At 56.7% G+C, this 24,130-nt stretch overlaps 4 protein-coding genes across 4 annotated transcripts; 3 read left to right on the top strand and 1 right to left on the bottom strand.

The window, feature by feature from the left end:
- Window positions 1–30: 30 nt before the first annotated feature.
- VOLCADRAFT_103176 (uncharacterized protein) lies at window positions 31–6,960 on the top strand (the record flags this gene model as incomplete). Its single annotated transcript, XM_002946700.1, has 12 exons — window positions 31–165; window positions 271–417; window positions 718–948; window positions 1,328–1,546; window positions 2,086–2,307; window positions 2,763–2,937; window positions 3,435–3,967; window positions 4,314–4,629; window positions 4,919–5,197; window positions 5,459–5,662; window positions 6,017–6,253; window positions 6,719–6,960. Exons 1-12 carry the CDS (start codon window positions 142–144, stop codon window positions 6,958–6,960), a joined length of 2,829 nt encoding a protein of 942 aa, XP_002946746.1. The 5' UTR covers window positions 31–141.
- A 499-nt stretch (window positions 6,961–7,459) lies between these two features.
- Window positions 7,460–14,895, bottom strand: VOLCADRAFT_103177 (uncharacterized protein; the record flags this gene model as incomplete). The annotated part of the gene is made up of 8 exons (XM_002946884.1): window positions 14,456–14,895; window positions 13,544–14,089; window positions 11,696–11,811; window positions 11,369–11,444; window positions 10,656–10,837; window positions 10,032–10,288; window positions 9,206–9,662; window positions 7,460–7,507 (listed from the first exon to the last, which is right to left on the bottom strand). Exons 1-8 carry the CDS (start codon window positions 14,808–14,810, stop codon window positions 7,460–7,462), a joined length of 2,037 nt encoding a protein of 678 aa, XP_002946930.1. The 5' UTR covers window positions 14,811–14,895.
- A 375-nt stretch (window positions 14,896–15,270) lies between these two features.
- VOLCADRAFT_103178 (uncharacterized protein) lies at window positions 15,271–17,551 on the top strand. The gene is made up of 3 exons (XM_002946701.1): window positions 15,271–15,607; window positions 15,817–15,883; window positions 16,158–17,551. The coding sequence occupies exons 1-3, from the start codon at window positions 15,276–15,278 to the stop codon at window positions 17,238–17,240; spliced, it is 1,482 nt and encodes a 493-aa protein (XP_002946747.1). The 5' UTR covers window positions 15,271–15,275; the 3' UTR covers window positions 17,241–17,551.
- A 2,059-nt stretch (window positions 17,552–19,610) lies between these two features.
- On the top strand, window positions 19,611–22,016 carry VOLCADRAFT_87025 (uncharacterized protein; the record flags this gene model as incomplete). The annotated part of the gene is made up of 3 exons (XM_002946702.1): window positions 19,611–19,716; window positions 20,431–20,753; window positions 21,393–22,016. 3 exons carry the CDS (start codon window positions 19,611–19,613, stop codon window positions 22,014–22,016), a joined length of 1,053 nt encoding a protein of 350 aa, XP_002946748.1.
- Window positions 22,017–24,130: the final 2,114 nt, after the last annotated feature.

The raw sequence follows: 24,130 nt of genomic DNA on the forward strand, positions 1-24,130 counted from the left end.
GAAAATTGCTACGGTTGGGTGTCCCTGAGACTTAGTAGCATGAACCTGTGTCGAGGTAACTCGGATACAATGAATTTCTTTTACAGTGAAGGAATGCTTTCGCGATCGCAGTACTGATACATTCTTACATTATATAAAATTATGGCTGAGGACCAACAGGCCTTGGTAAGCGTTACAGCCTTTTTGAGACTCGATGTGCGGACGAAATTAGAGGGCCGCGCCTGTTGACGGGTACTTGGACTTCGGCCCAATGCTTATGTTCCCTCGCAGTCCCTTAGCTGGGTCTTTGGCGCCTCAGCCACCATCAAGCACAGCGTAGTCAACCTTTCCGATGGGTACACGGACAAAATTTGCTACTTGGCAGCCAATACCGCTGTCATTTACGACAAGCGGCTGAGGCGACAAGTATTCTTACAGGTGGGGTACTCGGAGTTCCTGATCAGCGGCAACTCCTCAGCGGGCGTGAGGGTCGTCTCCGTGGGTCGCGGGAGTCAAGGGCCCTACTTCCGTTTGCCAACAGCATCCCGCAGCAGGCCTTCGTGTACATCCTTACGCACAATCACACGTAACCGCATGAAACACAACTTATGCACCACAATTATACCACCTCCACGAATACGTGGTATCGAATACGTGGTATCGAATATGTGGAATCGAATACGTGGTCCTCCAAACTCACAACCCCTCTCAACCCCCTCTCCCGTGCCGTACATTCAGGGTCACACCAGCCCCATCACATGCATCGCCACGACCGACGACCGCTCTCACGTTATCACAGCTGACCAGGGCCCAGAGTCCCTGCTGGTGGTATGGAACGTCCGTACAGGTCTGCCCACCTGCACCGTACAGCGGCCCCACCGCCACGGCGTGTACTGCATGGACGTGTCCTTGGACGGGCTGTGGCTGGCCACCTTCAGCGCACCGGACCCGGAGACCAGCGAGCAGGAGGTACGTGGGAAGTTACGGGTGGGTGGGTTGGGAGGAGGCGAGGGGTCGGAAGGATTGGGCGGTAAGAGTAGGGGAACGGGAAGCAGAGCGAGCAGGGGGAGAGGGCCACGGAAAGGCGGGAGGATCACCATGAAAAGGCGCGTGGGAAAGATGGTTGATGCTTTTATAGGGCATAGTTATATGGGCATAGTTATAGGGGCACACGAATCATTTCCCTAGCTTGCGGCCCTCCTCTGGTCATCTCCTCGGAATTGATGGCCTGGGTTATCCTTGCCTCGCTGAGTACCTGTCTGTTCGCCTGGCTAGGTGGAGTGATGTTGGCTTGGCTGACGATGTCGCTAACCGATAGGGGCCCGGTGGCGCCCATGCGCCCATGCAGATATCCCTCTGGTCGCTATCGGCGCTTTTGGACCCAGCTGCAGCAGCCATGCAGGCGCGCCAATACCAGCAGCAGCAGCAGCAGGCGGGGGGTACTGAGGGGAGCGCCGGGGGCGGTGTCGCCGCGGGCGGGCCCAACCCGCTGCGTCCCATTGTGACTACGGTGATGCCAGTGGGCGACATCCAGTTCTCTCTGAGATTCAGTCCCAACAATCCCCAAGTGGGTCTTAAAGAGGGGGAGTTGAGGGGGGTGGAGGGGGGGATGGGGGGTTGGCGTGTAAAGGCCCCCCTTTGCGTGTGGGGTGAGGTGGCCAGCCTTACGGCGGCGGGAGAAGGCCGCAAGGCTGCCAGGGTGCTGAGCTGGTGCGGCGGCTGTGGCTGCGGCTGTGTGGCGGCAGGGCCAGTCAGCAGCAGGAGCCGGGGGACAGGGTGGGGGGTAGGCTGGCTGAGAGCTACTGCACAATTAGATTCGCATATTTCTTAATAAGCTCATCATTACTGTGTAGCTATCGTGTTAGTTACAGCAGGCTGGCTGGCAGCTGCTGCCTGGTAAGCTGACGGAGGAGGGAGGACGGAGGAGGGAGGAGGGAGGTGACAGCTGATGAGATGTCCGATCACAGCAGCTGTGGCGGCTGTGTGGCAACCGAGGGCCAGAACTGAGAACCCATGTCGTACCTGCCGTGTCCGGAGCTTGATAATCCACTCACTGCTCGGTTGGCCCCATGCCCCCTTCCTAAAACACCCACCCCCACCCCGCAGGAGCTCATCTCCAACGGGAAGAAGCGCGTGTACTTTTGGAGCTGGTCCCCGGGGGGATCTCGCTTCCAGTACTACTCGCCGCCGTTGCGGTCGCGGGACTTCAAGCAGAAGAAGGTGGCGGATTTCGTGAGCAGTGTGTTCGTGCCTGGTACGACACAGGCACTGACCGGTACGGAAGACGGTGACCTGCTGGTGTGGGACGAGCAAGGAATTACCGCCCAGGTGTGTGTCTTAGTGCGTGTGTGTGTCTGTGTGTGTACGGATTAGGGGTCCAGGGAGGCGGGTGTGCCCCTGACGGAGTCGTAAACCCCTCAGGAGAAGGTTAGTTACAACTTACAACTTACAACCCACAAATTCCGTACAAGGGGGCGAGGTGGGGCGTCCGTAAGATGTGGAGGATCAGGGGGTCAACGCAGTCCAACACGAACGGATCATGGGCAATAAATTGGTGGTGGAGGGTGGTGGTGGTGGTGGTGGTGAAGGACCTAATGATGACGGTGGTGATAACTACGGGCGCTTTAGTCTTCCTTGCCCTTTTACTCAGGGGAGGGGAAAAAGACGTCACTACCCCGTCTTCCTCTCCCCCCCTCACTGACCCGCTATGACCCGCGGGTCGCTGATTCCCCTTCCCTCCCCGGCTGTGTGCACCCCTCACCACCCTCATCTGTTCCATGCAGGTGGGCACCAGCGCCACCGACAGACGAGCCATCAAGCTGATGCGCATCCACTCCTCCCCCATCACCCTGCTGTCCACGGTGGGGGACTTCATCGTCAGCGGAGGTGAGGACGGCTACGTGAGGTTCTTTGACCCGCTGCTGCGCATCGTGGCCTGGTTTGAGGACCTGGCGGCAGGTGAGTGTGTGTGTGTGTAGTGGTGGTGGTGGTGGTTTTTCAAGCGTGGGTGAGGCCTGGGGTTGCAGTAGGTGGGTTGCGGAAGGCGGGGCGGTGAGGGGGGCGGTGAGGGGGTTTCATTGACGCGGCAATCTAGCAGGTGATGGCGGGGGCGGCAGGTTGGGCCGTGGGGGGGAACACGATGAGTCGTACATGAGTTCCCGAGCCGCGCTCACACGTACATGCGCACATGCACACGTACGATACCTTATCTATTTCGGACACACAGCCTTCTCGCCCCATCCCTCGGGGCCCTTGCGCCCCCTGGTCCCCCAGAGCTCTAGGTGTGTATGGGCCCCCGCGTTGATACACCTTTTTGGAGGATTACGCACCGACTGCGGAATGTGGTGTAACAGTGTAACACACGCACATATACACATACAGAGACACACATAAACACCCAACCGCTCTAAATCCTCCTGCTCCCCCTCTTCCTCGTCCAATCCCGCGCGCTACAGGCCCGGTGACAGCAGTAGCCTTCTCTGCCGTACTCCCCGACCGCATCGCCCACGCCGACGCTGCCGACACCCTGAACCGCTTCATGGTCCCCGACTTTGTCGTCGCCACACGCCAATCCAAGATCATTTCCGTACAGTCCGCCACCTTTGAAGAGTACGACGCTGACCGCCGCCGCGGTACTTCCGTACTCGATTCCCTTCTCGCCGACGTCGTCGACATCGCCGCCCACCCCACGCGCGCGGAGTTCTCCGTCCTCGGCCGCGGAGGCGGTCTCCAGCGCTGGGACTCCATCGCGCACTGTCTCGTGACGGCTCGGAGCTTCGCCAATGGACCCAAGCAGGAGGGTCGGTGCTTGTGCTACAGCCGTGACGGGTCATTGCTGGCGGTGGGGTTTGGTACGGGACATCTGCACGTGCTGGACGGTGATACGTTGGCGGATACGTACGTGCTCCGAAACACAGCTGTGGGTTTGAGTCGGCTGGCTGTGTCCTCCACCGGAAACCACATCGCCGCCGCGGACGAGAACCACCAGGTGGTAGGGGGGTCTTTGGTGCTGTAAGGGTGTGCCGTCTTTCCTCGTTTGCGTGTGTGTGTGTTTGTGTGTGTATATGTGTGTATATGTGTGTATATGTGTGTCTGTGTGTGTGTGTGTGTGTGTGTGTGTGTCTGTGTATGTATATTGGGGGAGGGCGGGAAGATTACGTATCTTGTAGTACGGCCAGTAGTAGTACTACTCGCGCATTCTCGTTACCTCTTGACGTGCCGGGATGCCTCTGAAAACCCAAACCCTGAAATTCCATTTCCCCCTACCCTACCCTTCTTCCCGCGCCCACGCACCCCTACTTGCCAAACCCTCCATCGCCGGGGAACCCATGCAGGTCCTGTTGTACGCCTACCTGCCGTACAAGCACACCATGCGATGGGAGTTCCTGGGTCGCTGCCGCTCCCACCACGGCCGCATCGCCAGCTTGGTCTTTGGCGAGTCGCCATCTGGTCAGACGCGATTGTTGACGGTTGGGGCGGATAGCCGGGTGGTTGAGTACGACTTAGCGACGTCGTCGGTGGCGGCTGGGCTGCGGCCGCTGTCGTACTATGACTTCCCGCCCGGCGGCGGCGTTCCCACGTCGCTGACGTTTGCGCCGCCTTTGCAGTACTTCCGGGCGTTTGCGGCGGAGACCCACTTGTTAGTTTCAGGTGGGCAATGTATGCGTGGTTGGAGGGATGTGGTGGTGGGAAGGGGGGGGAGGGGGCTCGCGAGAGTGAGGAAAGGGGCAAACCGCAGTGTCCAGGGAGGGCGGGTTGTTGGAGGGCTTTTTGCCAGAGGCGGTGAGATGAGGGAGCAAACAGACCATCGATGGTGGGTGGGGTTGGCTGGAGTTGGCTGGGGTGGGGTGGGGGTGGTTAAGAACTGCAAACCCCTTCCAATCATCTCCTCTTCCCCCCCCCTCTTTCCCTTTCTTCGCCCCTTGTAAACTCCTTTCAGATGACGGCTACAAGATCCGGGTTTTCAACCCCGACCGACCTGCCGTAGAGGCTACCTTCCTGGGCCCTACGTTTGGCGGCCCCATCTCCCAATTAGTCATGTTTAAAAGTCCCGCAAGCGATTCGGCTTTCCTTGCGTACCGTACGGCAGAGAAGGTGGTGGGCCTTATCGCCTGGCCGCTGGACGGCGACCCAGCTCGTACGATGGGCCTTATCGCCCACCCGGGGGAGGTCCGAGCCATTACTATATCGTACGACGGCCGGAAGCTGCTAACAGTAGGTGAGATCATGGATTGCTACGATAGGTATGATCAATTTGGACAGAGATGATTTCTTAGCGATGATTCTTCAGAAGTGCAGGAAAAAAACACGTTTTTCATGTGTATGTGTGTGTTTGTGTGTGTGTGTGTGTGTGCGTGTGTGTGTGTGTTTGTGTGTGTGTGTGTGTAAGCTCCCCCGCACCTCCAAACCCCAACATCAGCCTCAACCCGATCCGCCCGCTCTCCCTCCCTCCCTCCCCGCCCTTGCCCTATTCCTACAGGCGCTGACGGCACCCTGGCCAGCTGGGACATCAACACCTCCCCCCTGGAGCGATCCGCCGCGGCCGTCGCCTCCGAGGGCGACGAGGCCCGGTGGTCTGAGGTGCTGGGGGACCCCGAGCTGCTCAGGGAGATGCGGGACTACTTCGTGTACGCGCAGATCAAAACACAAGGGGAAGAGTCCTTACAGCCCAGGGCCGTGCCGGGTAAGGGCGGCGGAGGGGGGTTGGTACGGAAACGCGGAGATGTGCCTGAGGCGGTGTGGGTGTGTGTGTAGGGGGGGGGGGAAGAAATGAAGCGGCGCGGATAAATCCAGGTTATAGATTCATGCTTAGGGTGGCTAGGGTTGGTTGGCCTCGAAGTATGGAGGTATGGAGGGAGGTTCAGGATGGGTGTGTGGGAACCTGGAGGGTGTGTGGGAACCTGGACATGGTGCAGTTGGGAGGGGGGGGGTGTTGTCGGAAGGTTTGGGCTATCGCTCCACTCCCCCTCCCGCCCAACCTTACACGTCCCAGGACCCACACCTCAATTCTTCCAACCCCACCGCCATCCCCCTGCAGGTCTGGTCCCTGTGGAAATTGTTCCCGACTTGTTGCGAGCTGCCGGGTTCTATCCCAGTGAGGCCGACATCGACCACCTGACCAACCACATCCAGTACATGGCGCACGGCCGAGATCTAGACGCCATGCCGGGAGTCAGCTTCGCCGACCTGCTGTATCTGTACGTCAACCACCGACCCTTGTTCAACGTCACTCACGCCGACATTGTGCAGGCGTTCCGGGACCTTCAGGGCGCAGGTACGCGTCTGTGCGTCCGTACCTTTGTGTGCAAATACGTGTGTGAATATGTTTGTAAATATGTGTGTAAATATGTGTGTAAATATGTGTGTAAATATGTGTGTAAATTATATTTGTAATTATGTTTGTAAGATATGTGTGTGAGTATGTCTGTGGGAGGGGATGTCCCCCGAGGGGTGTTTGGGGTGGATTGCTTGGGTTTGCTCGGGTTGGGTACGAGTGCGTGCAGGGTTGCGTGCAGAGGTGGTTATAGCGCCCGTGATGCCCAGGAGGAGCGCGTTCATATGCGGTGCAGACGCAGCCCCAGCCCTCCCTGCAGCTCCTGCCGGCAATCCTCCGCGTGCCGACCATGACATTCCCCAGTCCCACGTGCGCACGAAACCAATCGACGCCACCAAACTGGCATCACATCACATCTTATTGTCATGTGACATCACATCACACGTGTCACACCTCGTGGCGCAGGCTCTCCCGACAACCCCCGACTCACTCGAGAACAGCTGTTGACTCTCCTGCGCACCGCGGGAGAGCAGATGGGCGCTGATGAGCTGGCGGCGGCGCTGGCTGCCCTCACGGGCGCCCCAACCCCGGAGAAGGCCGTCCCGCCGGTCGTGACGGCGGCCCAGTTCAGTTCGGACTTGCTAGGGTTTGAGCTGGAGCAGGGTGGGGAGGGTGCGGCGGCGGTGGCAGCGGAAGCAGCGCAGTAGGGGGAGAGGGGAATAAGAGGGGGGGAGAGGAAGCAGGGGGTGGAAGTGGGGTCATTTGGTGGTGGGGTTTGTCAGGAGGAAAGGAGAGAGCTGTGCAGGGCTTATCGGCCCTTAGGCAGGGGTCGCTGGATAGCAGCTGTGGAGGGGAGCTGACGGGCAGGCGTGTGGAGAGGACCTCTGCAAGAAGGGAGGTGGGAGGAGAAGGAAGAGAACAAGGGAGGTCTCCATTGCGGAGAAGAAGGATCAGAGCACGGGGTTGAGCAGCGGTCGGTGTGGGGCTGGGGCGCCACCACCCCTCAGCCGCGTGAGCCTGTGGGAGGTGCTTCTGCAGGCCTAGGTGCAGCAGGTGCACGCACGCATGCATGGATGCATTGCGTTGTGCGTTAGTCAGTCTCTGGTGGACAACTCAACTTGGCTGTAGTGCCAGCCTTGTACATTCCGTACAGGCTCGGATGCCCGTGCCAAACCCCTTCTCACGTTTTGATGTCGCCATGCATGCTCATGACCATACACAGGACCAGAGCAGCATGTTTGTGAAGAAGTCGTCCTGTGCATGGAGGAAGGGCATGAGGGCAGAGTCAGCAAGCAAGCAGGCAAGGTCCTAGCCGCGCACGCACAACAATAAGCAACCTATAACAAAGCATCCTAATGATGCGCGCCCCATAACAGCCTTGAAGTCATTCCTATGGTATGCAACCTGGCTAAGATATACATCGGCACTTAACACCGGTCTGCCTGACGGCTGTTGGCTAAAAGCAGAAATGGGACTACCTACCAATTTGTCTGGTTCCTTGCGGGATTTAATAAACCCACTCGGCCTCAGTCTGAGCTGAGAATTGGTTCTGCCGCCTCTTCCCTTGGCCCCCCTCCGCTGCCGCCTCTTTCCCTGCCGCCTCCTCCCCTGCCTTAATCTCCGTTTTCGATGTCGTCGATGTGAACGCCCATACCGGGTCCCATATGGCAGCGTTGTTCAGTGACGTCCCGCGCCAGCAGGGTACGACGCCCCGCGCCGGTAGAAATTTCGTGGCTGCGACTGCCACTGGCCCACATGCACTGCCGCTTGTGGCGGCTTTGGCTGTTTCTGCGTGCGTGTGGGGGAGCTGGATAGCCTTCCACGGCTAACCTTCCTACATACTACCGTCCAAGGGCGGAGGGAAAGTGCAGGCCTTGCGGGGTGTCGTTGGTTGGGCAGTGCACTGAGACAGTGCTCGGGCAGACGGGTTTCCGTGTCCTCATCCACCTCACCTCCATGTAGTACTGGTGCTGCAGAGAATCTGCATACATGCACACATCGCTTTGCGACATTTCATTCACCTCTTCCTTTCCCTAGCAGAAAATTTTCCGATAACATTCATCGCGTCTTCTTCACGTGTGCCGCTGCTGACGCCCCGAGCTCCTGGACCCGTGGCATCATCACGCATGCATTACAAAACGTGCTTTTATCTTCAGTATACAGTCGTTGTACTGGCGCAGGTCGGTGCCCATCTGCCGTGGCGGGATATTTCTAAACACCATCAGCATCGTTGACTCTGCCGTGCTGCAACCTTCGCAAACCTGAGCATTTATGCCACGTCTACCGCCATACCCCACCTGACCCAACCACATCCGTCCGTAGATGGCAATCGGAAGACTCAGGCCCGGGGACTTTCCCCTTTTGCGGTGTTGGGGTGCCTCCCTGGGCTGCTGCTGCGGTGTTCCAGGAGCGTGTATACGTCCTCCGATCCACACCCTTCCTCCGTTCAGAGATGCCGCGACGGGGCAAATGAACAGTCCAGACAGATCCGATACCAGACCCATTTTAAGTCCGAGTTGGGAGCCCCGGGGGAAAAATGATCGAAACATGTGTCGAAACACTTCTTGACCCACATGTCCCTTCTATCGTGCCCTGCGACACATCGTTCCACGATCGCACCTCCTGCTACTGCCCTCCAGTACATGCCAGTACATGTAAATGCGTAAGTATGTATGTACACATGTGCGGCGAGCGCGTGTCGGCATGCACACAGTACTACCCACACGTCGTCCTAGTGCACGATGGCTCCTGGTGCTCTCTTTTTCCATAACCCATGTTAACTATCCAACCCCAAGTGCTACCCCTGCAAAACCCTGCGGGAACATTTTCAATGCCACATCAGGACCAACCCACCACTGCCCATCAGCTCAAATCCACCAAATGGGGCAGCAATCCACCAAATGAGCCCGAGCCCGACCCTCCGCGGCCACCATCACCACCACGAGAACCAACCTTCAACGTGCCCGCCTTCCCCGCCGCTCCCTCAAACCCTCCCACCGCCTCGTCAGCTAAATGCACAGTGTCCGCAGTCACCTCCACCTCCTCCTCCTCGAGCGTTTCACGCCCAGGACCCCCTGCAGCAGCGACCTCCCCCTGCCCTCCTCCTGTTGTTTCCCCTCGCCTTCCACCTCGACCCGCCCCTTCAGGTCTTCCACGTGCCCAGATCTCAGCCTCCTCAGAGGTCCCCTCCTCCTCGTCGTCATCCTCCTCTTTCTCCGTCCCCCGCCCCTGCAATTGCTCCTGCGGTTTTTGCTCCATCTCCGAATGCTGCTGTTGCTGCTGCTGCTGTGACGACTTTTGCTGTCTCAGCCAGCGCTCGATGATGTCCCTCAGTGCCAAGTTGGGGTAGAGGTCGCCCTCCGCCAGGGGGGCGCCATTCACCGGGTCGGTGTTGTGCCGCTGAGCCCACCTAAGGGGGTGCAGGACAGGAAATAGGAGGAGGAGGATAAACGGAGACAAAGCGAACCCTTGGCGTTATCATTCGAACGCGAGAGCACGCCAACGCCCGCTCGCGAGCGCATGCTGTCGGTGGAGGGGTAAAGAGGTGGCGGAAGAAGGTGGAACTGGGTGGTCCCAGGGGGACGGGAAACACACATGGACCCTCAAACCAGCTAGATCCGGGAATTACCAGGAACAGGCTCGGTTGCGACACCACCATTAACTCTTCTCAAGGGGACCTCGACTTCACCCCAAAACCCTATGCCTGCAAGTTCTCCTCCCCGGCTGTCTCTCCGTCCCCGGGGATTGCCCCAACGCCATCCCCCTACCTGCCCCCTACCTTCGGATGCAGTCGTACTCGAATGTCGTACCACTGGGCGACACAACGGGCAGCCGCATCACGCTGTGGGAGATGGGGCAGCACAACGGCTCAGGTGCTGCGTCCAGTACGCCACGCGGACAGGTGCCCAAGTCCAGCGGTGCAGGCAGGCGACGGTGCAGTACGGCTGGATTGGCGAGGCGCCGGCGAATGAGGTACTCGACGTGGAGTCTTAGAATGAATACCAACGCGGGCGGTTCGGGCAAGCCGTGTGGGCTCTGTAGACACACACACACGGGTTTGGGCGGGGATGCAGTTTATCGGCCGGGGGCCGGGGTGGGGGGGAAGACGAAGCGAGCCACGAGCGTGTGAAGATGATGCCAAGGAAAGAGTGATGCGCCAGAAGTAAGCAAGGCATAGCTAACCAGTCGGGGGAAAGGGGGAGAGTGTGGGGATTAGGAAGCGCGAACGTATGCATGTGTGTGCATGCGCGTGTGCACACGTACCAAAAACACACACGCACATGTGTGTTTTGTCAGGGAGGCTGTCTGGTGCTCTACTCGGTATCGGTGTGTGGCCTTTACCCCTCTGACCAGGGACAGCTCCCCTTAGCAGTCGGAAGCTTCCTGAGGTAGAAAACCTCACCTCCCGGACGTTGTCTGTTGCGAACCAGTGCTGACCATCATCACTCCATTGCCAAGCTCCCGGATCAGCCTCCGTGCCGGAACGTCGAAAGAGAAGGGGGTTGTAGCTGCCCGGCGCGTACGAGTACACGCCATCAGGGCTGGGGGTCAAGTCCTCGAACTCCTGTGGGAGAAACTCCAGATCTGTCGTACTCGTGCACGGAAGGTTACGGGATGAGGACACGGTAGTGAGTGGGCGTTAGCCTGAGGGCTTGGTGATAGGTAGGGGGTTTGATGGAGTTGGAGGGTAACAATGGAGTTCTGGAAGGGAAAAGCGTTCTGGATGTATGATGCAAACGATGACAAAGGACTGAGTTTGGAGGAAGTCTTTGGTTAAGGACTGGAAGAGCATGGATTTCCTTGTGAGCCCACGGAGGGCATGCAGGAGGACGGGAAATTGTAGTAGGCAGTTGGAAAAATCTAGAAGGCTGTAAATGGCTTGTTGCAGCTTCTAGCTGCTAGGGAAAATACTGCAAGAAAGGTGCTTTATTTGAATTCATGATGTACCCACGCCTTAGGCTTACGGGCTAAACTCGTCTGCCGCAAGATGCGACCCCGGGGTCGACGTCTGTGCAACGCTCTGCTAAGGGTTCAACAGGTTTCACACTGTTCTTACTCTTAGGCAGTTAACGATCCGTTCTCCTTGGGCCGCCAATATCATGTAAGTTGACTCACCAAGGTTAGGCCGGTTAAGCAAAGCCGCGATGACCTTTACGAACTTGGAGACTTCCGATGAACTTAGCTCGAACAGCTATGCGCAGCAAATAGTACAGCATTTTAGAAGCCTCACTACTACTTATCTGCAAGGCCGGCTTTGGCACATACCTGTACTATAAAGCTAACTGTGTTTCCAACCAAGTAAAAAAGGAGGGTTGCAAAGCCTGCGAAAGCTGCAAATCGCAAGACTGTGTAATGCGTTTTCTTGAGCGTGGGTAGTGCTCCCCAGAGCAAAGGCGAAAGTTTCATGGCTTGAAATCTATCATGGGCATCATCTATGTGTACTTTTGCAATGGCTGCTTTGGGTTCTTCTTTAGCTGCAACGCAAGATCCACATTCCAGAAGCCGAATCGTCGCGTAATCGAACCCTGTTTGATATAGCCGACCTGACGAAGACCTTTCTGTACACACACCATGTGGATAAGGAGGGGCGCATGTGCACAGTTAAAATTTTCCAAAGAGCAACCACGCAGCTGTTGAACCCCGCAATCCTCTCATATCGTAATTTGTAATATGTTTCTGTTCATATATACGCAACTTTCCTCGGTTGCATGCGGCCATTCATTCACAAAACGTTTGTCATTACCTTGCAACGGATCACAAAACGGCGAGAGATCACAATCTCTCCAGCTACCCTTGCAAGCTCCATCGCACACATCTACCGTACACAAAGGAATCAGTACAATAATTCATGACAAGCTCCCAGCCAAACCCGAAGAGCTGTTGGTAGAGAATGCCTTCTCGTTTTTAGCCACTCGTACTTCCCCGCCTAGGTCCCACACCGCGTAATCAACACAACCCTCAACCCCTCCCCCAATCGTGTAGCTCTTCTCCCGAGTACAACGTTCCCCCCCCTTTCCCGCACGACGCCCCATGGAGGAGGAGTTCATCCCCATTCCAACACGCCGAATGGGTTCCCGTCTCGCCGTAATCCCCTCACGTACTGCGTCATGTCATACATACATACATGCATACGTGTAAGCTGTTTTCCCATAACATGTAAATCATAAAGATAATAATAAAAGTCATCATAACAAAAAGCTTGCAGCACAAAAACGGCGGCCCCCAACCCCCTAAGCATTCCCCCCAATCCGCCTCCTCCTCCGCCGCCGCCTCCTCCTCCTTCTCCTCCTGTTCCCAACCGTTACGTGTGGCTCTGCACAAAGCTGCGCGCGCCAGGTTCAAGCACAATGACAGTCATTCCCAGCATCATCAGAAATACGTACGGCAGCCGACTGCCAACACTTTCCCGAAACACGACCGCCCCCAACACCACACTAAACAACACGTTGCAACGCTTAATCGCCACAACGTACGACACCAGGAGGTGCCGTACAGCCAATAGAAAAAAAAGCACCGACGCAAGCTCCAGGGCCGAAATAAAAAGCAGCAGCAGCGGGTGGTCTCGGAGCAGCAGCAACAAGCGCGGCGAGGTGGCCAGGATGTAGCCGAGTGAAGCCAGCCCGATGACTAGTCGTTGGGCTGCAAAGTAAACCCAAATGGAGGGTCCCGTCAGCACCCCCAGCTTGTCCAGGGAGGCAGTCACGGACCAGATGATGGCCACCCCTGAAGCAGCAGCAGCAGTAGCAGTAGCAGCAGTAGCAGCAGTACAAGGGGATGCGAGAGGGGAACGCCATATGGGTCTTATAACTACTTTTGGGGAAAGAGACAACTGTCGACGGTTTGGGTGGAGGGTGGAATTCATGGTGGCGATGCAGTCGGGTCCATGGGGAGGGATTGATGAAGGGGGGGAGGGGAAGACCAACCACAAGGGGGCCGGGGGAAAGGGGGGGGAGGCTGACGCAGCATGAGAAGAGGGATTACGATGACGGTGCTCCTAGGAGCGGGGGAGCGGGGGCAGCTTAGCACAACCGAACCGCACCGACCGCCATTATCACCACCACCGTCATCCCTCGATCCCCAGCCCCCCCTCTAACCGCTGGCTATAAAACCATTCTGCTCTTTTAGCCCCAGGGCTGTGGACCCAGGGCCCACCAACCAACCCAACCACCAACCCAACCGCTAATCCAGCTACACACCCAACCACCGATCCAGCCCCCGTACACCAGTTGGCGGTTTTGCTCTTTTCCCCTTTTTCCCTCACAGCTCCCCGCACGCCTGCCGTACACTCACCTATCATTAGTAACGTCCCTGGCTCCTGCTGCCAGGACGTCAGTATCTGCTGGTGGTGGTACGACGACCGCAGCATCAGCAGCTCGGAGGCGCTAGGCAGCCGCCTGTGGTGTACGGAAAGCCCCTTGCTGCCGCGCTTGCCGCCGCCGCCACCCGGGGCCCCTCCGGCTCCGGCTCCCCCCACGCCACCAGTCTCTAGATCAGAAGTTGTGGCGACGGACGCCGATCGCTGCATCAGAAACCCGGCGGCGGGGCCGGCGGCGCCGCCGCTAGCGGAAGAGGTGGTCCCCGAACCCATTGACGGCAACGCCGTCGCCGCTACTTGTACGACAACGCCAGAGATTTCCGCTGACGCAAGGGCGGATAGGGAGGAGGACGCGGTCAGACCTGAGGCTTTGCCGCCGGCTCCGGCGGCTCCACCACTCGCCGCCACGCCGCCGCTACCGCTGCCGGCGGCGGCGCTGCCGCCAGCTCTGAGGTTGAGGAGGTAGCCTCCCATGGCGACGACACAGACACCCACGAGGCCGGTGGGGCTGGGGAGCTCTCCTGGGGGTTTACCACCCGATTTGGGTAGCAAGTACGAGGACGGGTGAGGGAGAAGGGAAGCAGGAGGTAAGACGCTGTTAAGACGTGCGCTGTGGTACTACTTCGCACCGTGATCTAAGCACTGTGATCCTCCTGAGGCCCGAGGTATCCGTTTTCCTATTTGAATTCATGATGTCATATTGGCAGCAGTACTCTGAGCAGTACTCTGGGACCTAGCGCGGCCCTTTTGTGCGGGAATGAGACCATATTTTTTGGGGGTACACACACATACACACATACGCACACACATACACACATACGCACACACATACACACATACACTCGCCCAAGCAGCATTTTTCCCGGAGTGGGCCCAGAAGTGCTCACCCAGGAAGATGTATGCTGTGGCTATGAGGATCGCTGGGGTGAAGGCCAGGTAGGGGATAGTGAGGCTAAGCGGGGAGAGTTGTATGGCACGCTGGTACATGTAGCGGGAGACCAGCAACAGAAGTGAGGAGGTGATGGTAGCTGTCGCGAACAGCGTGGGATGCTTGATGGTACCTCGCCATCGACCCGTCAGGGCAACGCCCGCGCAGGAAATGACCATGTCCAGCAGCGCTGGCACGGTGACTAAGCCATCTGGCGCAATGCCAATGATACTTGCGGCATACTTGCGGGTCGAGTCGATCGCCGTGTGCGTGAGGGCTGCGCACGCTGCAAGCGCCACGCCTGTTAAGATCATGTGTCATGTACGCTTGATAGTAGGTTTATGATGCAAGGGTAGCGGTGTTAGGCGTGCTACGGAGAAGTAACAAACTGACGATTCGATTCCACTACGCTGCAAACCTAGACTTACAACCCATATTATGCAGCAAAGTCAAGCTACAAGTCCTTGTAATAATTTTAACTTTTTTGTTGTTTTAATCTTTCTGTGCCATGCACCGAATTGTGACAAGCTTTAGGAGATTACAGGGGCTGAGGCAAAATTTTACGTGATGCTAGGATAGCCATTACAATAAAATAACTTAACATGCAGCTCCACCTCCTGTCCGACCTGGGGCCAACTTGTGACAGCTGTTGCGGTAGCCACCTGAACCACCTGTACGGTGTACGGTTAAGTAGTTTTGTCGCCACGGGCGACGAAGGTTGAGACTACTCAGAGCAACTATCATCTTTGTTCTATATTTCATTCTGACACATTACAACCATGAGGGCGCATTGCCGTTGCGCTGAGACTGCCAGCACTTCCCCGCGGTGCGCGGTACCAGCGCCGAATAGAATCCTGCGGCGCGTCACGGCGCAGCGAGGATGCACGAAACAGCTCATGTGCATTCATCCAAGGTTAAACAGTATTAATGCAGCCGCTGCTGTCCCAATTCAGCAACCAGGGACACAGCCGACTTCTTTTGGTCCACGGCCTGATTTGACGTCGGGCTTCCAATCAGATATCCTGGGCCTTGGTCAGGCAATTGTGGACTTAAGCTCTAGCGTGTCCGACGACGTCTTGTTCCAGTTTAACGTGCCGAAAGGAGGCCGGAGGTGGGTGGATAGATTGCGGAAACTCATCGTTTGCTAAAAGATGGAACTTGAAAGAAAACACGTTGTAAAGAAATTTAAAATTTCGGACTCCTCATGGTGGCTTTGTGGTGGCGGTGGACCACGGCTTGCTTGTGGTTAATTCTGCAAGGTGGCTACCGTGCTCACCTTTCCCATCCGCGCCCTGCAAACGTGTAATGTACTATACGCAGGGTAATTACAGTAGATGAGCGTGCCTCGATTATGGAGACCCTCGACGACGTCGGCGCACCCAGCCAGGTGAGCGCATGCTCGCTGTCGCCACCAATCACAGTCAGTCATCCATACATTTTCTGTTCTCATAGTTATTGTCATATTCCAAAACCCTCATTGTATAAGTTCAAGCTGCACTTGGCGACGGCAGCAGTCCGCTGCTGCAGCATCTGGTCCTTTGCATGGCAACCACATCCCCCGATCGTTAATTACCAGAACCGCCCTTAATTTGCACATGTATGCCCTGCTTGAGCGTCCCATCCCAAACTACCGCGTTATTTGGATCTCCCAATACCTTCAGGTTAGCGCCGGTGGTTCCCTGGCCAACACGCTAGTCGGCATTGCGAAGCTCTCCCGCGCGGCCGCTAAGGATGTCCGCGTGCTGCTGGGCGGCAGCCTTGGCACCGACACTCTCGGGCAGTTTTTTAACAGCCAAATGAAAAGAGCTGGAGTACGCTGCCTTCTGGAGACCCAGCAGCACCATTACCACCACCATCATCACCCACATTCCCCGTATCGAGAAGACCCAGAAGAATTGCGGCATCAGCATCAGCAGGACTCAGAAGCGGCGGCAGCGCCAGCCATAGCCAGCAGCAACGGCCATACCGGAACCGTCATGGTTTTGACAACGCCTGACGCCCAGCGCTCTTTCCTATCCTTTTTCACTTCGGAGTCGTTGGTGCTTTCGGAACGAATACGAACTGCCGTACGTGCCAGTCGTATGGTGGTTGTGGAGGGCTATTTATGGGAGATGCCTGGCGCGGAGGAGTATATCCGGCAAGTGCAGGACTTGGCACATGCAGCAGGAGCGCAGGTGGCCATGACAGCGGGTGACCCAGGGGTCGTTTCACGCCACAGAGAGGCTATGTTGCGGGTCCTCTCACACGGCGTTGACTTGCTCTTCACCAACGAAGACGAGGCGTCGGCGCTGGTGGGTCTACAAGCGGAGCAGGGCAGCGGCAGTAGCAGCAGCGAAGAGGCCGTCGTGAGTAATGGCGCTCGCGTCGCGGCGGCGCTTGCGGAGCTATGTCCCATGGTCGTAGTTACGGCAGGATCCAAAGGGTCGTACATTGGCGCCATGGGCGAGATTCATGCCGTACCGCCGTACTGGTTGCCACAGGGTCCTGTGGACACGTGCGGCGCCGGTGACGCTTACGCGGCGGGATGGCTCTATGCTTTATTGACGGGGTACGACATTCGTACCGCGGGGGAGTTTGCGTCGCGTGTGGCGAGTGCGGTGATTGGCCAGTACGGCCCGCATTTGTCAGATGACGACGCGGAGTTGCTTGTACGGGAGCTTCCGGAGCACCACTTGGGGGCTCCCTTGCGGGCGAAGCTGGGGGGAAGCATGGACTTGGGAGCTGGCGGGTTTGCCGATTTCTAAACGATTCCCTCCGTCTCTTTCTTGGGGAGGACAACTAATCTATTGATGAATAATCCATCTTGATTTGCGGAAAGGATCCCGGGCGGTAATGGACCGGCTTTATGCTGCGGCATGAAACGTTACATCTGCGGAGAGTTGACACGTGTGTACGGAGGGGGAGGGGGGGGTTGACGGCGCCGACTGCGGTCGATGTTTTGCCCTGTTGCAGCTTTTACCTCCCTAGCGATGTGTGAGGATTTTTCGTCACTGCACTCCCGAGGCCTGCTGCTGCTGCTGCTGCATTTTTCTATCTGCTTTTTTACACACACATGCACACGCAGGGAGTACACGCTCGCATGCTGGGTTAGGTTCCTGTTCTGAGAGGAAGCTACAGCGGCCAGGCATTGGATGCGCGGGCGTGGGCTTCTTCTTGTCCGTGGGTTTATAGGGCTTAGGGTATCGTGAGCCCTGAGGTAAACCCCAAGATGGATGCGGCCTCCGCAGGATCGTCTGAGGCTCATTGGGTTGTGTCTGACAGGCGTATGACTGAGTCGTGCCAGTCACAGGAGGAGGAAAATTGTGATCTGGGTGTGACGTGGCTTTGGGGTGAGCTGAGGCAGCGCTGATTTGGGTTTGGGATCTAGGTTGTTGATTTTGGTCAGCAGCACTTGCGTTGCACACGCAGTTTATGCTGCATTCGGCGCAGCAGGCGGCAGCGCAATACCGCTGCGGGGTTATGTCTGACGTCTTACGTGTGTGTGGAGAGGCGCTGGAAGCCAGGTTGGTGAAAGCCAGATGGCAGATGGCGTGTTGTGGTTGGCTACAGGTTTGTTGTATACTGCTCTCATAGCCTTTACGCGCCATCGTGTTCTGAGCTGAATTAAAAAATTGACTGGACTGAACTTGAGTGGATTGAAAGACGACTTCTCCAACTTGACATGGCTTTGATTCTGCCGCTGAGTGCGGTGGCGGCTTTCAGGCATCCTAGGCTGCACGTTTACTGCATGGTGATTGCATCTGAAGGCCGGAAGCGATTCACAGCCGCGTACCATGCACATGTATATTATCAAAGCCATTCTTCCTTGGACCGGACAGCCATTATCACAAACGCTTGGATTTTTGAGCGGGGCATATCCCCCCAGGAATGCGAGTCGTGCTTCCTGGGAGGGCGAGAGAGTGCGCGCCTTGTACTTTTTTCATTTTGCAGCTGCTATGATATATGTCACTGTAGAGCCATTGGTCTACTGTCTAAAAGTCATGAGAGGGACAGTAAATGGTTGTGTTGGCGGCCTTCGACTGCTAGCGATAGTTTTGCATTGTCACGTTTCCGCGAGGTTATCAGCTAAGAGGCAATAGTATTAAAATGTGATGTTTTCGCGGGAGGCCCGGGAGCTCCTTTAGATAATGCTATTAGCGATTGAATCTTACATTGCTGCATGTTGCAAGCGGTGACGCATGTTTGGTTGGAGCGTTGAGAAAACGCTCGAGATGTTTCCTTGTTCTCTTTCTGTATGTTTTGTTAAGATGGGCCGCTCAGGCGGCGAGTCGCACCCTGGGCTGGATTGAGCGTGTGAGTCGACGGTTGACGGGCCTCCATACGCTTTGTACCACTATCTTTCTGACGTTTCGCTCTGCGAGGCCTTACGTACTGACACGTGTGCTAATATTATAAAATGCAACCATAGAACATTAATCCTACCTAGAACTCAGATATTACTTGTGGCTGTTGCATTGATGTAACGGCTTATGGGGATTGAAATAAACCTGAATAATATTCCCTGCTCTAACGATAGTCGTCGTGGCATCCATTTTACTTATCGGAACCATCTGGGCGCCGATCAGCAGCAGCAGCAGCAGCGCAGCGGGGTAATTCGGCCTGGCATCCGGCAGGTGGTGTCGTCCGCGAGCAGCAGCCGGCAGCGGCCGTCACAGCCGCGAAATTGCCAAGGCATGGCCACTAGCGACCTCGGCAATTGTTCTCCTGCCGGCCCGCAATCCATCTCTGGAGCCTCGCCTGAACAAATATACCAGCTTTACACCCAGGACAGGCTTGTTGTTCATTCTATTCCGCTGTTTAAGCTATGCGAGAGACCTTGCTGCTTCAAGGACAGGTGCGGGGCTGCTCAGTAAGGGGAGCCTGACCCTGCCAGTGACGGCGACATATAAGATACAAGCAGAAACCAGAAGCAGGAACCGTGAAGCTGATTTGCGCAAGACCGAATAATTTGACTTGATGGAACAACTGGATGGCAAACCAATAGTCATGCCGCGAAGTAAATTTAGGCTTTTATGCGTCACAGCTGTTGGATTTAAAATTAACCAACAAAGAAACGTCCGTCATGTCACTATACTAGCTGCTGTATACTGGCACGATGCGCATATGCTCAACTAATGTGTCCTTGCAGTCACACGCTGATGAGCGGGAGCATTCTTTTCTACAAGGGCCTGCTACACCGACCCACGGGTCGCCGCATCCCCAGCGGCGTAGCGCGCTTTGGTGAGGACGCGACAGACAAGGAATATAATCCTAAATAAATTACTTACAGCAAGGACGTCATGTGGAGGCTTCTTCAAAATTAATCTAAGGCCGTACATGTTAACATATTACTGCCGCACAGGAACAAACCCGCATTTAAAGCTCGCTTCCCAATTATTATTATTATGGTACAACCTTGTTGTTTGGTAGGCCTGATTACAAGCTGAGAACTTTGTTGGCACTCAAGGGCCAGTCCTTGCACGGGGTTGGCGTATATTCCTGCACCTGCTCCCCGGCCAACACAGGCCCCTCGCACTGGCCTCACAATGCTGCTGCATAATTGGGTCTTCAGCACCGCGCAAAAGTAAAAGATGCAGCAAAAGAGGACAATATATAAAATCTGCGCATCGCGCGGAGGAACCACCCAGTCGCCCACCGACCATGCATGTGTCGGCCACCCCCCCCTTACAACAAGCCACACACGCCACCACGATACCGCCCTCCGGGAATTTTCAATCACCAAAGACCAATCACCAGCCCCTTCCCTTCCCTACCCTTCCCTTCCCTTCCCTCCCATCCCGACCGTCATCACCTCCTGGCCTGCCTCATCTCTCTCCTGGCTTCCCCGCCAACCCTTCCCCCCTCACACATATCCCCACTCACACACATCCCCCCCTCATACACATCCCCCCCTCATACACATCCCCCCACGCACACGCATTACACGAATCCCAGGCGACTCGGGCCGTGTCCACGCCACCGTCTTCGCATCACTGCACGACCTGGAGCTGGTCTGGCAGTCCCACGCCCGGCTGGAGGCCTCCAAGCCCCCGGAGCGGCGCTGCCCCAGTGGCCCCTTCGTCTACTTCGCCCACCACGATATGGCGGATGTCGCGGAAGAGGCCGGCGGCCAACCGCCCGTGAGCTACTGCGACTGCTGGCCCGCGGGCCCGGGCCCCTCAGAGCTCATCCGCAGCGGGGACTTCGACTTCCGCAGCCACTGCGAGAGCCAGCCGCCGCCTCACTTACCCACGGACGCGGAGGCCCGCGGTATCCAGGTAGACGGGTATGTATGTCGTTTTAGGTGGAGGAGGAGGTTCCGATGTTCGGGTTATAACGTTGCTAGCTAAGTAACATTGTAACATGGGCTCCGTTCCAGACCGCAATGCGTGAGAGATACTTCGCATCGAGAGGGATTGGTAGAGAGGTGTGTGGGCGGGGGGGATTGGTTGAGGCGAATGAAAGCAGGGAGGCGTGTGAAGGCGGGCAACTGGCTGCTCATCGACGTCCCTTCCCGCGAGAGCCATCAGGAGCTCTCAGGAGCGCCAGCTTGGCGCCATTTGAATCGCCTTTCCGCCGCAGCTGCCACATGACATTACAACAGCTAATACACTGGATGCTGTAATTTGTTCGTTGCTTCTGTGTCTGCTTATATACCTTAAAAAATGTTTGCGATGATTTTATGTATTGTAATGCTGCTGCTAATCGTTTATTTCTGCGATGGTGACCGAGGTTTGCCCCGGCGTTCTGCCACGTATCGTTTACCCCTCACTCACGATGGTGTGTCTGCTTCATTCGCCAGTGGTTCGTCGTACGTACGACCCTATCGACCTGACGTGACACCTCCAGTCCCGCGTTCTGCCGTACTTCCCCCCACCCCGCCTCCCGCGGACATTCCGGACCACCGCGCCCCCAAGTGGAACGAGCTGCGTGCGGCGCTGTCGTACGAGAACATGGTGGGGTTGGCGTACATCCACGACCCGTCCCGTGACCCTCGCCACCACCTGGGGGAGGCGGAGGAGCTGCGGACAGCCGTCACGCAGGCGGCGGCGGAGGCCCTGGCGGCAAATAGCTGCCGTACTTGCGGCGGCAACAGTACGGCGCCGACCGAGTACGGTATTCGTTGCGAGGGTGCTGCCGCTGTGGACAATCCCGGGCAGGAGCCGCAGCGACAGCCGGTGTGTGCCGGTTGCGGCGGCGGCATCGGCATCGGCGGCGGCGGCAGCGCAACTGTACTATCAAGACGTCTTGAGATCTTCGTATTTGTGTTGGAGCAGGAGCGCGGCGTTAACGGGCATTTGCTAGTAGAGGAGGAAGAGGATGGGGAGGAGGGAGAGGGGCGGAGGGAGGAGACAGAGGGGGACGGTGCTAATGGTGATGTCGGAGGGGTGAGAGTGCGCCCTACGGGTGGGGTGAAGCGGCGCGGCAGGGCGGTGACGTTGGAGGAGTACGTGGTCGCCTCAGAGATTTGGAGCCGGCAACCTAGGAGCTGCGGCACCAGCACCGGCAGCATGGAGCGAACGACGACTCGAACGGGGTAGAGTAGTGGAGAAGTAGTGGAGGCGGCCCGTCCGTGGCTGTATGTATGTCGTTACAGGGTGGTTAAGCTTCACCAGCGGGCCCCTTTCCCGAGGCAGTCCCTGCTCTCCCCTGCGAGAGGGGCACCCTAATCCGTTCACCCCATCCGACTTCAGAATGTATTCGTTGGGTTCAGCAACTCACCACCAGCATCCAACCAATTCTGTATGTGTGGGCTGCCTGTATGTGGTAGTGCGAGTTAACTGAAGCAAAGGTGGAATTGCGCGCTCTCTGCATGAGATCTCTGCATGAGCTTTTAAGGAGACATAATTAGACAGGTCATGCAGATTGTACGACTTGTCCCAAAACCCTGTTCATAAAAGGGCTGCCTGGATCGAAACGGAACCAAAACTGTTCCATAACAAGTTGTATTGTCGCTTTGAGAGTTGTTTGTAAAATCCTGTGATGCCAGCCAACCGACCCGCGCCTCGTGCGGGTTGGTTTGGTTGGTTTCCTCCATATGGATATGAGCTACTGCGTTGGGCTTGAGGCGTGTCCGACCGGAGAAGGCGTGGCAGCATATGCTGGTACGTCAGCTAAAAAAATGCTTCGATCGTCTTTTAAAGCAGCATTCAATTTTTCATGCGCGAGTGCTTTGCCTGCTGTGATCTCCCTTCTGGTTTGGTTGCATTTGCAATGGCGAGCATTCGGCTTAGTGGTCATGGTGCAAGTTTTAAATTGTGAGCGCCCAGCGGCACGAAGCCTCATCCCGCCAGCAATCAGTCCATCCGACGGAACTCTTTCCAGTGTTCCAGGTTCATCTTCCAAACCTCGTTCGTTAAAACCTCGTTCTTGTTTCCCTTCCCGTTCGTTCAACCAAACCACTCCCGTACGTTTCGGAGCCAAGGGCATATTGCTTGCACGAGCTCTTGGCCCTTGGTTCCTGCGCTTCGACACATCAAGGCATCAAGGCTCTCGCCGACAAAGACCTGCTGGCGCGCAGTAAACAGTTTGGGCAGTCAGCAAATCTCACTGCAGCCCACAACAAGCACACTGCAGCACCAAAACCCCACCACCACATACATCATACAGGCAGGCGGCTGGCAGAGGTTAAGGCCTGACTTCTGCTCCCGGTCGACCCGGGTTCAAATCCGCCTGCCGACCTCTCGGGTGTTTGAGAGGTGGTGAAATGGGAGGTGGCCCCCCATCTTGTGGACGGTGTAGGACGTGATAAAATCAACTTGCGAGCTGACCAGGAACTAAGTTGAGGCGCCGTTGATCCGCTAGATTTGGTTGGATGCTGGTGGTGAGTTGCCAAACTCAAAGAGTACACTCTGAAGTCGGATGGGGTGAATGGCTTAGGGTGCCCCACTAGCAGGGGAGAGCAGGGAATTGCCTCGGGAAGGAGGCCACTGGTGAAGCTTAACCACCCTGTAACAACATCAACATACATCACATCATCGACATCGACATCGGCCGGTGTTAAGGGCGAAGAGTTCCAGCACATTCACACGCCGCCGCGTTCCTGCTACAAGCCCCACTTCCCATCACTCCCTCGTCGCGCAGCGCACCTCATCATGGAATACCGCACATGGAATTACACAATATTCGCACCCACACGTAGCTGCGAATCAAAGGACATCCAAACCACGCGCATCTGAATGCAGCGCGCACAATAAAAGCCAATAAGGCGCAGCAAGGCGACAAAAAGGAATCCACCGTTCCGCAGCAGGGATCCATCGCTTTCGTTTTTCCCCCAGCCCCCAACCCTAACAAACCCTCCCGATCAGGTGTCCGCCACGCGCGCACCGCTGTGGCGATACGAGTGTGGTTATAGCCCCCGCTGTAGCGCCCCTCCGCTAGTTAACCAACCGCCGCGCGCTCCGAAACAACAACCAACCACCCTAACCAACTCACGCGTGGTGAGCCGACGACATGGGTAACGTTTCGCGAGATAGTACCCACCGTTGCTCCGAAAAAGGTGCCTGGGTCGCTTATGTGGGAATATATGTGTCTGTGTGTGGATCATCGCGTGATCTTATCTTATGCAATGAACTGCGAGGATATTTGCAAAACGCCGAAGAAACGTAGGTAGAGCACTGCAAGAAGCCTTGAGGAAAGGTCGGTGTGGCGGCGG

The sequence above is a fragment of the Volvox carteri genome, assembly GCF_000143455.1.
Source record: "Volvox carteri f. nagariensis unplaced genomic scaffold VOLCAscaffold_4, whole genome shotgun sequence".
Taxonomy (NCBI): Eukaryota; Viridiplantae; Chlorophyta; class Chlorophyceae; order Chlamydomonadales; family Volvocaceae; genus Volvox; species Volvox carteri.